This window comes from Tiliqua scincoides, chromosome 3, assembly GCF_035046505.1.
Source record: "Tiliqua scincoides isolate rTilSci1 chromosome 3, rTilSci1.hap2, whole genome shotgun sequence".
NCBI lineage: Eukaryota > Metazoa > Chordata > Lepidosauria > Squamata > Scincidae > Tiliqua > Tiliqua scincoides.
Window position 1 is genome coordinate 147646017 of NC_089823.1, and position 18388 is coordinate 147664404.

Genomic DNA, 18388 nt, shown 5'->3' on the forward strand with positions numbered 1-18388 from the left:
GTATATCCAAAGAAGTGGCAGACGCTGCAAAGACATAGAAAGCTGTTGCTTTGAATGCATGTCTATTGATTTAAAAAAAAATTATAACATTGATAAGAGGTGAATTCACTGGCCCATTTTAGAATACTCTTCGTTCCTGGAGACCATGATCTACAACATACAACCCCATCAACCCATTTTAAATTGGCATTTCAAAGTAACAACAGAGGGCCTAATCCTATTCAACTTCCCATCACCCGTGCAGCCGCAATGCAGCCCCAAGGTAAGGGAACAAATGTTCCCATAACTTGAAGAAGCCTCTGTGACTGCCTCCCCAACACAGGGAGCAGTGCAAACCCCATTGGCACAGCAGCACCGGCACTGGAAAATTGGATAGGATTGGGCCCAGAGTCATTAAGAACTTATCACTCTCAAGGCAAACTTTTGCAACTTGTTTTAGATGACAATACATACCTCTTGGCAGACCCGATATTGATCGATTGCCCACACAGTAGGTACGTGAGTTGCCAGGAGCTGATATTGGGTCAGGGTAGTATTACATGCTCTTGCACAGATTAAGCGAGTCTTCCCTACTGCATTGTCGCCAACCACCACACACTTGATGGTTTCAACGTTAGGTCTTTCGTAGTCCATGTCAGCATCCATCTACCAGAGACTGGAAAGAGACAATCGCACAAGTAAGATCACAAGGAATCCAACTACTGAAGTCGGGGGGCTCTGCTTATTTGACTTGCTCAAAAGCAGGGACCAAGCTCAGGCTAAACTGTACTGCTGCTGCTGAGGCTTTATATACCCCACACACTCTGTAAAACCCAGGCAGCTGTTCCGACCTTGCGTGCTTCCCTTCCCACTAGCATGTTATTTTCTGCTTAGTTTTCTATAAACACAAACTTGCTTAAAGGAGATAAAGCATGGTGGAGCCAGTGCTGCTGTTACAGCACTGGTCAGCAATCATTTTTGTCTTAGAGCTGCCTCACACTTTAGGCGGCAATCGTATTTCCACCAGCGTCACACCAGTATTCCCCACACCAATCACAAAGGGCAACCTGTTTTTCCACATGCCTTTAAATAACCGTGATTTGGTCTTATACAAATATAGCACAAAACACTCACAAATGATAAGAAAGAGGCAAAAGAATTCTTTAAATTCTAGAGGCACAAGCAGATCTACAAAACAGAAATTAGCCTAGCAGTGGTTTCCTGAACGCCTTTAAAAATTGACCCTGATATCGAATAAACTTGTCTCCTTCTAACTGGAGTACCATTTCTAAGTTTAAGTAGACACTCTTAAACATGCACTGCAATTGCACTGGGAACCTATGTGTGCACCCAGCTGTCTAAGAATGTATGCTTTATGCATTTGTTGTCAGAAATTCCAAGGTTAACTTCAGAAAATACAACTGCTGTATAAAGTATGTTGGCCTTACAGAACCTTGCCCCATCAAAAAATGGAAGCAGATTGTAAACCTGCTCTTGAAAAATCTACCTGTGCTTTTTTAAGATATAAAACCAGGCTGAAAATATATCAGTTAACAACTAAAATAGGAACATTCAGTTTTACAAGCTGAACAAGAAGAGCCCATATTTCTGTCTCATGTCAACTTTATTGCTCTATTATGCTATGCATAATGAATTCTACATATCTCTGCCCTATTCTGTCTGTCTTTTTAATTTGGAAAGATAACCAACCCTAACAACACTCCTGACAATGCAGGACCAAAGTTCAAGAACACTGCTGAATGTCTTCAGACCAGATTCTTGCCCAAATTAAAACTAAACTGTCCAGCACAAAACTGTAAATACTTTTACTCACTACCAAGTGGTGTTGATAAAATATCGGAGCTGTTTTTGAGCAACTTGCGAGAGGAAGAACCAGCGTATGTTTTGCATTTATTAAAAAAAGTGTTGGAGGACAAAGATGGTGCTGAAGCTACATAAAAACCTTACAAGAGAAGGGAGAAAAATACATAGGTGCTGGACCTGTAGGTTCTCTTCTGGGTGCAAAAGGCATCTACCATTCATGGAAGGGTTGCTTTACACATCATAGCTATTTTCAACCACTGTGCTGCAGCACATTGGTGTGCTGCAAATGGTCCACAGGTGTGGTGTGGCGGCTTGGGGAGTGTCATTTATTAGTAGGGCCATTGGGGGATGTGAGCCTCCTACCAGTAGCATGGCGTGCCTTGTCAGTTGTCAAAAAACCAATGGGGTACCTTCACGATTTTAGTGCCTTGTCAGTGCGCCATAAGATTAAAAAACTTGAAAATTGCTGCCCAAGCATTGCAGAAGAAAAGGAAAAGGGGCAGCCCAATCCTTACTGCAGTACTAAAAAAAGAGTCCATTGCAAAATGTGTTCTTAAGCTTCCCATAAGCAAAATGGTGATTCATTCAAGACAAGACATCTTTAAACCCAAGCTACTTACAATAGAGAGCAGATCCCTGCAAATAAGGATTTCACTCAGCCTCACAATTCCAGGCTGGCTCATGCCTAACTCTCTGCACTGGTATTGTTCACAATGTTGCTTGGGTGAGAGGATGGCATTGATATATTTGACAATAGTCTCCTTCCTGATCATAGCCACATGTGCTGTTATGAAAATGCACACTGGTGCTGGATCTGGGATCTAAATGGTGTGTTTGTACAATAACCTGCAAATATGATGCTCGGGGGGACCACCCTAGTGGGTGGATGTAACAGGAAGAGGAGATACTCATGAAAATGTGAGGACACCCTACCAGTTCACCAGAGCATGTGAGTTATGTAGATCACAACTGTCTTTTGAAAATATCAAGATATATGTGAACAAGAAAGAGAAAAAGAATATATTCAAACCACCACTATATCAACCCCCCCCCCTTTTAAAAAAAAAATCCTGATTCTGGGACTTGTTTAAACAGAAAGCTTCTTGTAAATGTTCAATAACTGTCAAAATATTATTAAACCTTTTATTGTTACACTTTATTTTCCTACACAGAAAAGCAATTTCAGGATTAAGGAACAGGTATAATTACAGAGGCAAGCAATTTCGCCTTTATGTGTGCTGCATAATCACAGCTTCTTCACCCTTCATAACCATAGAATGTGCATTAAAAGCATTCTCCAGGTAGTTTTAAATGCTATTCTGCCATTCAATATTTACTCCCTCTAATCAATTACCTTTCCAAAAATGCAATATGAGATGTTTTAATAATGGATGGACTGTAACCAATGTTAATGCTGTTTTTCTTTAAAATAACATGACTCCTGAGCCATAATCTAGGAGAAACCAAATATCACCTACTTAAACAAGAGCTTCCAAAGTGGAGTGCAAGGCAACATTAAGTGATGTCTGGTATATATTCATTGTCAGCACAGAGTGGAGAAACATTATCCTGCCATACTAACTTACCTATGTTAGGAAACTAGTGCAACTGGAAAACTACATTGGGCACAATTTCTAGAGAATGTGATCAGTTCCCGCAGAATTTACACCAAAGATGAAGTCAGTGGTTGACACATGGTCAGTAAGTGGAAAATCTGGAAGAAATATTTCCAATTTATATATTACAAAAGAGGTGTGGGAGCTACACGGCTGCTCTCCATAACTGTTTTGCTAATATGTGAAAAAGTATATCACATGTACGTGGCTATAAACTTGGTCCTAGTTCTTACTGAGGTGGCAAAACTATGTTTGGGCTGTATTGCTTCACTGCAGGTGACAGGTGTCACTGCAAGTGACAGGATCTTACATAATCAAATGGCCTGTCATAAAAATAAATTATTGTATGCAGAAAATCAGATGCCAAGGAGAATGCTAGTCTGGAACCTTTCCCATGTCAGTGATTTTTCAGTAGGGAAGGATTAGTTTTAATGTGCTCTGAAACAAGCGCAGAAGAGATGGGAGACAGGGGTGAGGTCCAACTAGACCAGATGAGAAATGATCAAAGAGCATGGAAAAGAATTTTACACACGAAGAACCTTGCAGGCCTGAGCCAAAGGTCCATCTTGTCCCAGTTGCAGACCTGCCATTGATGGGGTAAATACCCTAGGCGCAAGCAACTAGGACCCTGAGGAAGCCTCTCTGGGGCTCCTGACAGGGTTTCAAACTGTGCTTCCAGTTTCCCGGAAACACAGTTTATAGCGTCGGGGAACCTCAAAGAGGCTTCCCTGATGCAGTTCTGGGTTGCGTTAGGCTCCATGAGCCTCAGGTGAGTGCAGGGATAGATTTTCATGCGGGAGGTGGTGACAGCCTGCAGGGGGAGCCATTGTGGACCTTTGCCTCAGGCGCAGGGCTGGGGAGGTCCGCCGCTGTCTTGTCCATCATTTTATTTTCAACCAGATGTTTCTCACAATCTCACAAACAGAGCATGAAGGCAACACCAATCTCCTCTCCCCCAGCAGCCAGTATTCACCAGGATACTGCTCCTGAAGATGGAGGTTCCATTCATCTATTATTGTTACCCAAGTATTGCTAGACCTTCTCTTCAATGCCAAGCGGCTGCACTGAAGAAGCATAAGGAAAAACCAACATCTTAATTAGGATTTTAAAAAAATAAACAGCTTCATTAAACATTTAAAAGCTTTAAAACACAATTAACCAGCACTGAATTACACAATCAATGGCTGGCAAATCCTGTGGAAGGTTTACTTACAAAAGAAAGCATAGGAACACAAGTGATAAAATGATTACGGTAAGTGTGGATGAAAAGAGGCTAGGGATTTTGACTTGCAGTGTTGAGGCTACAAGACATTAGCAGCCATGGCTATTGCTAATTTAGGCTTCAAATAAGTCTATTATGTAACCAGATAAAATAATGATAAAAATTTATTTGCTAAACAGAGAAAGCCCAAACAGGCATCAAAAGTCAAACACTTGTACAAGCAGAGGTAACAGCTGGCCAGCAAATGGGAACTGGGCAAAACCAGATTATGCTGAGACAAGGCAGCAATTTGGCAAGTACACCAGTATTATAAAGAAGGGTTTCTTCAGGTCAGCGCTCATCACATTCAGCTCCAGTGTGGTTTTCATACACATATGCACTTCCTCCTACTAAATTGATGCATTTTGTTTTAAAGCATTTTCCCCAGACAACTTGAATTTGCACTATAGCAGTCATGTACTCATAATACATTTGATGCAATGCACCAAGAGGGAAAGCAGGGCTTGGAAACAATGATACCTCTTGAAGGTAGCAAAAAATTATAAATCAAGGAATAGTTCAATGATGGCTCTTAAAAAGGAAGAGCTGACTCTCTCCCTATGTGGGGGTTCTTCATTAGAACCCAATTTTTGGAAAACAGTTTGAGGCCTTCTAGATGTTAGATCAGACATTTTCAACCACTATGCTATGGCACACTGGTGTGCCATGAGTGGTTCACAGGTGTGCCACAGGAATTTGGGTGAAGGTCATTTATTAGTAGGGCCAATGGGGGATGTGAGCCCCCCATGGGCAGCATGGCGCACCTTGACAATTTTAGTGCCTTTTCAGTGTTTTGTGAGATGAAAAAGCTTGAAAAATCACTGTGTTAGCTAAACACATACTATTGTACCATCAGATCCAATGTTTTAATTAAAATCAATATGTAGTGCCTCAAAAATGATATATTTAGTAATTTTAAATTTTCTGACTGCTTCCAAACCCTCACATTAAATTTGCTTTGTTAAATAAAGGACAGTGATGGCTTCTGGCTAACAGCTCTTTTGTTGGAGTGCTCCTAAAACAACATCTGTGTGCCAGTTTTTGGTCCACTTTCTCAGCATACCTAATTTTCTTTTATTGACAAGGATCCCTCTTGTGGGGGTCACGTGGGAGAGTCCAAGCCACAGGACGTTGGAATTCGGAGCTCCGGTAAGTGTACTTTGTTTTAATTTTCCCTGCCAATTTGGAGAGTTTTTTGTCTTATTTTTGCTTGCTCGTGAACTAAGGAACTTCTTCCCAGCATGTTTTTGCTTTTACAGACTTCAAGTGCTTGAGTTTGATAAGCCTTGCCCTTGAGTTTATCGTCAGCCTGTCGTTATTTGGCCGCCATTTCCTTGTGCAGAGCTCAACTGTTTGTAAAACTACGGCTAATCAGTCTTTCCAAATGAGGCGTAAAAGAGCTTTGTCTCCGTCTAGTCCTGACCTTGAGCCATCATTACCTTCTCTGAAACAAACTAAATTAGAGAAGTTTATGCCCTCCTACAACTCTAATTCCAAAGAGAGTCAGCCGTCACTGGAAGAGTTTTTCCAGCCTGTGTCTCCCCTTTCGAAAGAACAACCTCTGCTGGAAACTCAGCAGTCTTCTCAGTTGGAGGGGAGTGCACAAATGATTAATGGAGATCCTTGTGAATTATCTACGAAGCTAAATGAATATTCTCAACTGACGGCCCAGACGGTATCTTCTATATTTTCTCAGATCTCCCATATATTGAGCCTTTTAAAGGAGCAACACCAAATGATTTCTAAGCTATCAAACTTTTTTGTTAAAAATTTTTCTCAATCTGCATTGGAGATGAGACATTCTACTTTAGCCTCAACATCTCACTCTAAGTTTGTCTCTGCAACTTCGCTGGAACGTTCAAGCCAACTGGTTTATCAAGCTTCTGCAGCTGTGCTATCATTTGATCAACTGGCACCCAGGAGACACCCAGCCTGGTCTACAATCCATTTGGCCAGAAGACATTTAGCCTCCTTGCTGAATGTTCCTGTTTCTAAGGTGGATTTACGGAATTCAGTCCATCTACCTTCTGTTCGTCGCCCTCTTCGTCTCCTCCTGGAATTTCGTTCCTCATATATTCCGAGACTCTTATTTGCCACCTCCAGATTTCTCCAGGAAGTAGGTATATCTGTCCATCGTTATTTTCGTGATACCTCCCTAACCAAACTGGTCCCATCTAAAATTTCTCTCCAAGGAGGAAATATGGACGTTCCTGCGTTAGCACAGTCTCCCTGTTCGGCAAAGAATGGTTCCTCTACTATACCCCTTTTGGATTGCTCTTTGTCTGCTTCCAAATTATTTCCCCTTCCTTGCCCTTTGGAGGCTGATAAACCAGAAATTGCATTTTCCAAAACAAACCTGTTGCCTAATTCTTCTGTAGGACCGGATGATCCTTGTTTTAGTCAGCCTTCTCCAATGCCTATTATGTCGAATTTAGAAATCTCTACTGATGCTTTGATTCCAAATGATGTTCTATCTCTTCCAGTTGTTCCCTCTAACCTGAATCCGATGCCCCTTTCACATACATCCCTTTTTCCTACTTGTATTATTAAGAAAAGTTCTTTATCTGACTCTTTTCATTTAATTGATGCTTCCTCTCAATATCCCCCGCCTTTAAATTTTGATTTTATTGGTTCCAGTATGTTAAAAAACAATGAGATTAATAAATTTACATCTGGCCCTCCTTTAGATACTCAGATCACCCCTCCTAACTCAATTATAACTCAGCTAGAGGTTTCACACGATCCTCAAGCTTCCCCTAAAAGTCATTCTGCTTTCCCCTCTCCCCGTTGACTAACTGATTGTTGTTCTCCTTCCTTGCATAACGTTATGACTATTACTATAATTTCATGGAACATTTCAGGGTGGTCCAGAAAAGCTTCAGATAAAGACTTCATCAATTTTCTGAAAACTTTTGATGTAATTTTATTTCAGGAGACATGGTCTTTGTCTTCCCCGTCCATTCCTGGTTATACTCCCTACCATTTACCCGCTTTCAAAAATAATATTTTGGGACGTCCACGTGTTGGACTTTGTTGTCTTGTAAAGTTATCATCACCTTTTTCCTTTTCTCATATACCAATTCAATCTTTGTATTGTCAAATTTTTCTTTTACAGATAAATTTTTTTAAGATTTTGCTGTTTAATGTGTATATCCCCCCTGCTGCTATTACTCCCTCCAATCTATGGGAATCTCTTGAAAAACTTATAGAAGAAAATTTAAAAGCTTTTCCTTCTGCTTTGCTGATAATAATAGGGGACCTTAATACTAGAATTGGCCCCAGTAATTCTGCGCTAGTCCAACATATGAACTGGTTTATGGATGACCAAATCCCTCCTTGGCTTCATCTTCCAAGGGTTTCCAAAGATTTATCCTTTAATAGTTATGCTGCTTCCTTTGTTGATTTATGTGCCTCTGCTAATGTAGTTATATTAAATGGCTCTAGAGGTAATGATTCCCCAGGAGAGTTTACTCATTTTTCAGTGAGAGGCCTAAGTGTTATTGATTATGCCCTTGTTTCCCCTGATCTCTTACCTTTCCTCTCTGATTTCTCAGTGGGCCATCGTTCTGAGGGAGATCACCTTCCACTTTTATTAACATTTTCTTTTCCCCATGATGTGCCCCACTCTTCTTCATTTCCTTCTAACTCCAGTCGATCTTATAAATGGTCCTTTACTTCACAACAAGCCTTTTCCCAGTGGACTAGTCACCCGGAGACTATTGTTCTCATTTGTAACCTTCTTTCTTTTTCTTCTCCATCCTCAGCTATAAGAGATTACGATTCTTTAATTGATTCTCTAGTTAATTTTCTTAGCTTCTCTAGTTCCTCACAACCATCCAGGGTTCCTTTTAACCATAATTCTTGGTTTGATGCTGATTGTTGGCAATTAAAGAAACAAATACGCTGTCTTTTTTTTTTATTCGTTCTCATCCAATCCCATCTTTTTTAAGAGACTATTTTTATTTACGCAGAACATGCTATGAATTATTTGATGATTAAAGACATCAGTATGCTCTGCGTAAGTGGGACCAATTACATTCTGCAATTATTTCCCATAATCAAAAGGCCTTTTGAACTTTAGTTTCCAGATCAACCTGTTCAATTTCAAATTTGCTTCCATCTATCTCTGCAGTTACCTGGGTTGACTTTTTTTCAAAAAAATTCTCATCTTTGTCCCCAATTCAACTTCCCAGCAGTACTCCACAGGATCTCTTGGAATGGCCTCCAGTTTCCCCTAATGAAATACATGAGTTAATTCTTTCTTTAAAACCCGGTAAAGCTCCTGGGCCCGATAACATTTTGAATGAGACTTTGTCTAATAATCCCAATTGGTGGGCAGAACCACTTGCATCCTTTTTTACCTTGGTTAATTCCACAGGTCGTTTTCCTGATGCCTGGTTGACATCTACTCTCATTCCAATCTACAAAAAAGGTGACCCTTCATCACCCTCAAATTATCGCCCAATAAGTTTATTATCAAACATTGGAAAATTGTATTCAAAGTATCTTTTAACAAAACTCTCTTCCTGGGCAATTTCTAAAAACCTCCCCAGAAAGGAACAGATTGGTTTTCGGGCAGGAGCTTCTACCCTTGATCATATTTTTACGTTGACTTATTTAGCAGAGAAGTATTTTATTTATAATAAAGCTAACCTTTTTGCTGCATTTGTTGATCTCCAAGGTGCTTTTGATTCTGTGAATAGAGACCTTTTATGGTCTAAACTACTTAAATGGGGAATAGACTTGCGTTTATTATTCCTGCTACGTCAATTACACTCTCAAAATTTTTGTCAGGTTCGGATCCCAAATTCTAATATTCTCACTGACAGATTTCCTATTCACAATGGTGTCCGCCAGGGTTGTATCCTTGCTCCCTTATTATTCAATTTATTTCTATCTGATTTACCTTCTTTTCTTTCTTCTTCTACTCATTCTACTCCGGTTCTAAACGGGGTCCCTGTCTTTACCCTCTTGTATGCAGATTATGCAGTACTATTATCTCTAACTAAATCTGGACTTCGCTGCATCTTGGCTAAATTTCAGGAGTACTGTACACTAAATGACCTAACAATCAATTCAAACAAAACTCAAATTATGGTGTTTTCCCGCTCTTGGTCCCCTACAACATGGACGATAGGTCCAAATATATATAAGCAAGTCCAGTCTTATAAATATTTGGGTCTTATATTTCATTATAAACTTTCTTGGTCTCTTCATAAGAAAGCTATCACTTCATCTCTTTCTCCCCAACTTAAAGCCATTTTAAAAAATTTTTATAATGAAGGTAACCAGTATGTTCCTGCTGCTATCCAGATCTTTCAGTCCAAAATTCTTTCTCATTTGTTTTATGGTGCCCCAATTTGGATTAAAGCAATTAATAAGGATATTGATCAGATCGCAGCATCTTTTTTTCGTAGAATTCTAGGGATTCCAAATTTAATTCATGTTTCCACAATTATCCTAGAATTAGGTATCCATCTTCCAACAACTACAGCCTGGTTACTTACTTTTAAATATTGGCTTAAGCTGTTTTTAAATTCTCATTCCGGTTCCTTATTATATGATTTGTTAAGAGATTCTTATTTTTCTTCTTGGTTTCAGTTGATAGAAAATAAACTTGCTTCTCTCAACCTCTCATTAGAATCCCTGGCAGATATGAGTCTTCCAAGAGCATATTCATTGATAAAAGACAAGCTCTTAGCACTTGAATTCAATTATCTAAGTAATAGCCTCAATTCTGTTTGTTCCCCTCTTTCCCTTGGTTTGGCCCCATCCTTTAATCATGCATCTAATTATTTTTATACATTAACCAATCCGTTACATAGACGAGCCTTTATGTTAGCTCGCCTCAACATTTTCCCGTCGGCAGTCCATTCTGGCCGTTTTTTTAACATTCCACGGGAGAAAAGGCTCTGTCTCTTTTGTCATGAGACTTCTGATTTTTTGTTTCATATACTCTTTCTTTGCCCAGCACACTTTGATATTCGGAATCATTACCTTGATTCTTGGATCCCTTCTGACCTTATCCCCTCTGATATTATTCTCTCCAAGTTTATGAGTGATGTTTGTGATTCCCTAACTGCAGCTGTTGCTGGTTATTTATCCGAGATCCTTAAAGTAACGCTGTTAGAATTTAAATAATTCTAGTATCTTGTTTAAATTGTTGAGTGTTATGCAAATTGTCATGTCAATTGTAAAGTACAATTGTTAATAGTTTGATATGCCAATAAAGGTTTCAGAAAGAAAGAAAGATCCCTCTTGTGGCTCTGCTATTTTTTACTTGATTTTATAATTGACAAGCTGTGGATTGCTTTGGATTGGATTCTGACTGCTGGGGAATTCAACAGATAAAGAATCATGGGGAGGAAAAAGAAACACCAAAGAGTTTCCCCGGGTCGGGGCTCTCCAACGAAAGCTGCCAAGCAACTCTGCTTAGAGGATTTATCAGGCTGGACTGAGACAGCAATTGAGACTTGCATCCCTGCTTCTACAAACAAATTCTCTGTATTGGAATCATCACCTTCTGCTGTTGGAAAGGAAAATGGGGAGTGCTGTGAGAATGCCTCTGAACCTGTTTATGAAAGATCTCTGCAAGCAGGGAGACACAACACAGCTTCTACACCCTCCTCTCCAACAAAGGAAAATACTATTCTTACCGACTGCCTCCTGGAAGATAACAATGACGCGGACAAACTTCAGAACTCAAAGGAGGGTAAGGAGGGTATGTTTCCACCTAACAGTCCCTTGTTGCCTCTTATGGCGGAGCAGTGTGTGATATCAGGGAGGACCGCCTTGATTTTCTTTCAAGAAATAAAATGTATAGCCTCCCGGGTTAGCACCCTCCAGGAGTCAGTTAACTCCCTCCGAGAATTGTTTTGTAAACATTTCGTTGACCCCCAGCTACCGCAACAGCAGACACATGGGAGGCATAAAAGCTTCACTCCTAAACCTGAGAGGCATAAAAGGCAAAAAAGCTTAACTCCCAAGCCTAAGAGTGGGGGAAGAGAAAGGGCGAACATGGAGAAGACAGAGAATCCAACTGTATCTCGGCATCTTCTAGTGAAACAGGTGACCCTTGAACTCAAAAAGAATGTGTATAATGTTGGTAAATGACTAAATAAATTTAAAATTGTGGATTCGCTGGCTAGATTACTTAGATCGGAACCCAGATGTATTGATTTAAAATATTACCAGAGATTGGTTACCAGAGAATGCGGGGTTTTCTGAACTCTTATGAAATAAGAGCAATGAGAGTTTTTACAGATATAAGCCAGCCACCAATGCTGCCTTCTAAACGCTTATCTGCAGCTCCTCCAGCTGTTATCATTCCAAGGTCAAGGTTTGAGAGGCTTGGCATGGAGCCTACGACTCTTGCTGCTAATGACCCGCTGGAGAGCTATGTAGTTAACTCTCAAAATACTTTGAAAAATCTGCCCTGGACTTGTGCTGCTAATGATTCACAGAGGAGCAGTGCTAAAAATCCACAAGATATTTTGGAAAAGCCTCTGAATACAGCTATAAATGAATTGGAAGAGATGACAGCCTCCCTCGAGGAATCCTTGGCAAGGCTAACGCCCAGAACGCCTAGGGTGCTTCCCACAGTGGCAGTAGAGGCTATGGTCCATTCAAGTCAGGTTTGCCATGTGGAGGACATGGATACAGCTCCCCCTTCTGAGAGAGAATTGGCAGAGCTGGATGACTCTCAGGACTTGGTACTTCTACTGGCCTCTACACAAGAAGGTGGAGGAGAAACAGCTGAACAAACATCCCCTCCTGCTGAACTCTTTGGGGAGCCAATAAATACTGCTGGTAAGGCACCCAACATAGAACAACCAACAGCTTATTTACAATCATCTGGCGTTAGCGCTGCTCTCCAGAAATCCAGCGTGGTCAATGGAAGTAATATGAGACTGGAAACTATACGCACCCAAGACAATACTGGGGAAGAAGACCTAGATTTTAGAGAACGTTTGTTCCAACTGGAGGTTGAGGAGGGATCTCTTTCCTCAGAGGTTTTGGAGGCCTTTAAAAATTTGTCTGCTGGAGAGCAAGCCAAAGTTATTGATAATTTGGATAAGATTAGAGTCCAACTTAAAGACTCTATGGCTGGACAGATGACCATGACCTCAACTGCTATTGGAACAAGGACTGCTCAGTCGAACTCTAACGTTCCCCACCGACCATCTGCTGTTAAACCGTCTAAAACACAGAAGCTTATTTCTTTGGGACGTGGTGAGGAAGACATTCAAGCTCTCCCATCAGATTGACTTACATCTGCAACACCTGATTTCACATCAAGGACATATTTAAAACTTCTTTCTTGGAATATTGCGGGATGGCGTAGCAAGGTTAATGATGAGACTTTCCAGAGATATTTATGTGATTTTCACGTAATCCTTTTGCAGGAAACCTGGTCTCAAATTCCTTTACACCTTCAAGGTTTTAATTCCTACAACATTCCAGCTTATAGAATAAGCTCCAAGGGGCGTTTGCAAGCGGGGATGACAATTTTTGTCTCTTCCCAGCTAAATTCAGAACTGGTGGTCACCAAGACAACTAGCAAATTATGTCATGCAGTCAAGCTTATTCTTAACAATCTCCAGTTAATAATTGTAAATGTTTATCTTCCTCCTGGCTTGAACAACCAATTATTATCCCAGAATTGGAGCACCTTCTCTAAAATTGTCACGGAGTTAGACATGGAATTTCCTTCATGCCATTGTCTTATCGGTGAAGATTTCAACGCCAGGGTTGGAAATTCAGAGCCATTGCTCAGTACTGCCGCAAACTTAGATCCTGATTCATCTCTCCTTGATTTATTTTCTTTAGAAAGATTTTCCAAAGATAATAAAACGAATGCAGCTGGCCTCTATTTGGCCAGATTCTGTGTTCATTTTAATACAATATGGTTAAATGGCCTTGTAGATTTCCCCAATTCAGGTGAATTCACTTACGCTTCAGCCATTGGTTCCAGTGTTATAGATTATTTCTTGGTTCCACTTCACCTCAAGGTCAATGTTATTGATTTTTTGGTTGATGATTTAGGAATGAGTGACCATTTTCCTTTAATACTCAAGCTAGATTTAGGTTCTTTCCAGTACTCCACCCCTGATGTAGAGCTTGAAAATGAATATGAAATTAGGCCTAAAATCATGTGGAATACTACAATTAATCAGAAAATGAGCGAACTGCTCTACACAGAGCCGTACAAGAGCTATAGAATCCAACTTTTAAATGAGTCAGATCCAATAGAACTAATTAAGATATATGAGATTAATCTCTAGGGTTTCATCCACTTTAGTCTCCTACACTAGTATACCCTCTGCTAAAGGTGGTACAGGGGAGAAATCTCAAACAATATCCCCTTGGTTTGATAGGGATTGTATGGATCTCAAAAATCAGATTAGATCCGTTTACCAGCAATACCGCTATTCAGGGGCTATTCAAATTCCCGATACATATTTTATTCTAAAGAAGCAGCTGAAACAACTGATCCAAGAAAAGCGACATAATTATGCTACCCACTTGTGGTATAAGCTACTAGCCACCATAGAACATAAAAATTCTAAGCAATTTTGGGGTATAATCACCAATTCTGCTCAGAAAACTGCACCTCGCTCTCAGATGGTAATCTCCCCACACGAGTGGTGCCGCTTTTTCTCCACCTTATATCGCCAAGAGGGTGAAAGTGGCTTAGCATCTTTTACTTTAAATCCTTCAGCAACCACCCCATGGCCTCCTGTATCCACTGAAGAAATTATAGAGCTAGTTTCTCATAGTAAACAAGGGAAAGCTCCTGGGCCAGATTTGGTATTGTCAGAGATCCTAAAAGTGGACCCCGAATGGTGGGCCCCTATTCTATCCTCATTATTCACAGTGGTGGACCAAACAGGTATAATACCAGCTGAATGGACAAATGCTACTATAGTGCCTATTTACAAAAAAGGCGACCATCGTGATCCCTCCAATTTTAGACCTATAAGCCTTTTATCAGTGGGGGGAAAACTTTATGCAAAACATCTTTTAAACAAGCTGCTATCCTGGATGGAAGATCTGGGCCTTCCTGGGTGGGATCAGATAGGATTTCGAAAAGGTTCTTCACTAATTGATCACTGTGCTGTTTTAGCTCATCTGATTGACAAGTACAAAAGGCTAAAAAATCAAAAATTATATGTTGCTTTTCTGGATCTTAAAGGAGCCTTTGACTCCATTAATAGATCGCTGCTATGGGACAAACTAGTTAAACTCAATATAGACCCTAGACTTCTAACTCTTATTCAGAAACTTTATACAGGCATCACCTGCCAAATTAAATTTACATCTTCGGGGAAATTGACCCCCAAAATTCAGGTCGAAAGGGGAGTGAAACAGGGGTGCATTTTAGCACCCACTCTTTTTAATCTTTTTCTACATGATTTTACCCCCTTTTTGCTTCAGATAGATGGACATTTTTCAAAACTAGGTTCAATGCATATTCCAGCATTGCTTTATGCAGATGATGCAGTGCTAGTATCCTGTACACCTATTGGACTTAAGCGACTTTTAAATAGAACTTCTGACTATCTGAAATGTAACAAACTTGAACTGAATTCTCAGAAAACCAAAGTTATGGTCTTTTCAAAATCATGGAGCCCAGGTACTTGGTCTATTGGAGGGGAGAAACTGGAACAGGTCAAAAGCTTTAAATACCTTGGAATTCACTTCCACTACAATCTTTGCTGGGGTACTCATCAAAAATTGGTTACCAACTTGGCCCGTGTCACTTTGCAGAGCACCAATCGATTCTTTTTTAGTCAGGGCAATCGTTATATACCAGCTGCTCTCAAGGTATTTAATGCCAAGGTATCGGCACAGCTCCTGTACGGGTGCCCTATCTGGATTAGTTCTATAAATCACACCCTTGAGAGTATCCAAGCTAAATTTTTGAGGGCTATCCTGGGTTTACCTAAATCTGTACCATACTCTGCATTATGTTTGGAGACCGGACAATCGCTCTTAGTATCAAGAGCATGGCTTTTAACCATATGCTATTGGCTCCAATTACATTATAACGTGAAACCAGGCAGTCTTCTATCCAGAATGCTATCTGAGTCTGGTTCTTCTAAATGGTATAGCCAAATTAAATTAAAAATCGAATCAATTGGTTTTTCACTGGATTTTTTAAGTTTCTATCCATTCCCTGAAGTTTATCAAAGGGTAAAGCAAAGAATGCTAGACATTGAGGCACAAAACCTCTTTGAACTTGCTTCTAGAATCTGCTCCCCTCTTAATTTCTCAATCCCGCTAAAGTATGGGCAAATGGCTCCTTATCTGAGTATTCTGATCAACCCCTCTGAACGTCGTGCAATCTCTTTGGCAAGATTCAATGTGTTTCCTTCCAAGGTTACAGAAGGCAGATATAGGCAAATACCATATAAAGAACGCCTCTGCCCTTGTAATTTGGGAAATGTTGAATCAATCATACACATTCTTTTTTATTGTCCTTGGCACACTAGATCCCGCCACACTTACATGACTCCACTTCTTGGCAAAATGAATAGGCTTTCGGATGAGGCAAAACTGAAGTGTCTCCTAAATGACTGCTCACCAGATGTGCTAGAGGGAATTTCTAAATTTTTACTTTTGGTGATTTCCAAGCCTTCTTAATGTAATTTGTTAAAAATGTTGATATTTTATGTTGAACTGTAAATGTTTTATTAGTAATTTAGTATCTTAACTCCGTTTTTGATAAACGGGATTAGGACTAATTATGTTTGCTTTTATGATTTCTCTATCTATGCCTAATAAAGGTTAAAAAAAATAAAAAAGGACAGTGTCCACTTATAACATATGCAAGAGATCACTTTTCATTGACTGATAATAAATTCATTTGACTCAATCCTGTTTAAATGTTGTGCACATTTTTCTTAATTGCGTCTTTGCTCCTTATTTCATATAATCATTGTACTTTTTTTTTAAAAAAGTTAATTTTATGACATCTGAGGACTGAAATGCTTATAAATATCTTTGTTCCTACACACACATGTGCCTCTTGCATCTGTCACCTGGAACCAGGAGCTGCAAAAGATATCAATAGCAGCTTGGGAGAGGACATCTTGCTACCTCAAGAATTCAAAAATAAATGAAGTTTTTAATTTTAAAAGATGGAGAGGAATTGTAATGCGGCCAGGTTTAATTCTGGGAGGAAATAAGTAAATTCCCGCTTTGGTGAAAATGGTAAACAGGCGGATGCAAACAGTGACTCATATTTAATTTTTGCAGGATCCAATAGTAAAACTGAAGGGACAAGGCAAAGGCCTCATTCAAATGTCACAACAACCATGATTTGAACTCACATGCTCCTCCTTTCCTTTCCCATCTCCTTTGTGCAAGGGGAAAAGGAAAGTGAAAAGGTCTTCATGTGATTTTGTACAATCACATGTGGTTTTCCATTACAGCCACAGAGAAGGAACTTTGGTTTGTTCAGACCATCATTAATTCATAAACCAGGATAGCAAGCCATAATTTGAACTTGGTTTGTAAGCTGGTGTGTTAACTAACAGTGGTTTGAACCATGTTAAATCCCATAGTTAGACTGATATAATAGGAAATGGCAGTTTGTTCAAAATTATGAACAGGAATCTGAAACTTTCTTCCCCTCATGTGCAAAGGAGGGAAGTAGGAGAAGAGAAGCCTCTGAGCTTGAAGTTTGTACTGGCATGTTCTCATCACCATGGTTTGTCATGATATTTGAATGCAGCCCATCCCAGGAAGGTTTATTTTGCTAAGAGAGGAGAGGAAAGTAGATCTGTAACGGCTCACATGATGTAGTGTAGACCATGCCACTTTCTGATTTGAGTAAAAGTAGTAGTCTGTGTGAAAAATACATCCTCAGCATGCAAAACAAAATTTCAGAATCCCCCCCCCCATGCTAAAAGCAAACAAAATCACAGAGCTCAGTGGGGGGGGGGGGAATAAATCACTGAAATTGGGATTAGTAAACTCCAGTCAAAGATAGGTTACCCAGCTGAAAAACCAGCATAGATGTGATCAAACAACTGGGCTTCTAAAAAATTTACCAGGCAGAAAGATACAGTGTCATCAGAAACGATAAGGTTACTCTTCCTGTGCAAGGGAATGAAACGTGTAGCTATCTGGATAGTTTTAGTGAAGAGGTGGGTGAGGGAATCAAAAGAAAATGAACAATCAGTGGAAACTGTAAAAAACTAACCAAGAAAAAGTAACTACATATACTAGATTACAACAGAATACCTTGCCACTATTTACTTGCTTTAATGTGTATCACTTTGGGTGCAAGCCTGACCAACTTTCCAGCACTGACATAGCTGTGCCAATGTGGCGTACACTGCATTCTGCAGTGGGAAGGTAGTCAAGGGGACCTCCTCAAGGTAAGGGGATGTTTGTTACCTTACCTTGGGCTGCACTGTGGTTAGGTCAGTGCTGAAAAGTTGGTTAGGATTGCACCGTTCACCTCTACAAAATATCACTCAAACGTTGGGCTCCATTAATGGTATTTCTCCCTCTTGAAACACGTTTGCTTCTTGATGCATGCCTGCACATACAGGTCCAGCCTATTTATACATGGATTTTTTATACACGGATTTGACTCAACACGAATGGCCCCTGCAAATGAGAAGGAATGTGCTGATCCCTGGAGAAGGGGGAAAATGCATCCCTTTAAAATCAGTTTCAAAAACTGAACAGTCCT

At 40.0% G+C, this 18388-nt stretch overlaps 1 protein-coding gene across 3 annotated transcripts in view; it reads right to left on the minus strand.

Annotated features, from left to right (window-relative positions):
- RHOBTB1 (Rho related BTB domain containing 1) overlaps positions 1 to 18388 on the minus strand; it is an 86364-nt gene that overhangs the window by 40371 nt on the left and 27605 nt on the right. For all 3 annotated transcript variants that reach the window (XM_066620410.1, XM_066620411.1, XM_066620412.1), the window contains one exon: positions 454 to 655. In XM_066620410.1, coding sequence (XP_066476507.1) covers positions 454 to 645 — 192 coding nt within the window. In that variant the 5' untranslated portion in view covers positions 646 to 655. The remainder of the gene's footprint in view (positions 1 to 453; positions 656 to 18388) is intronic.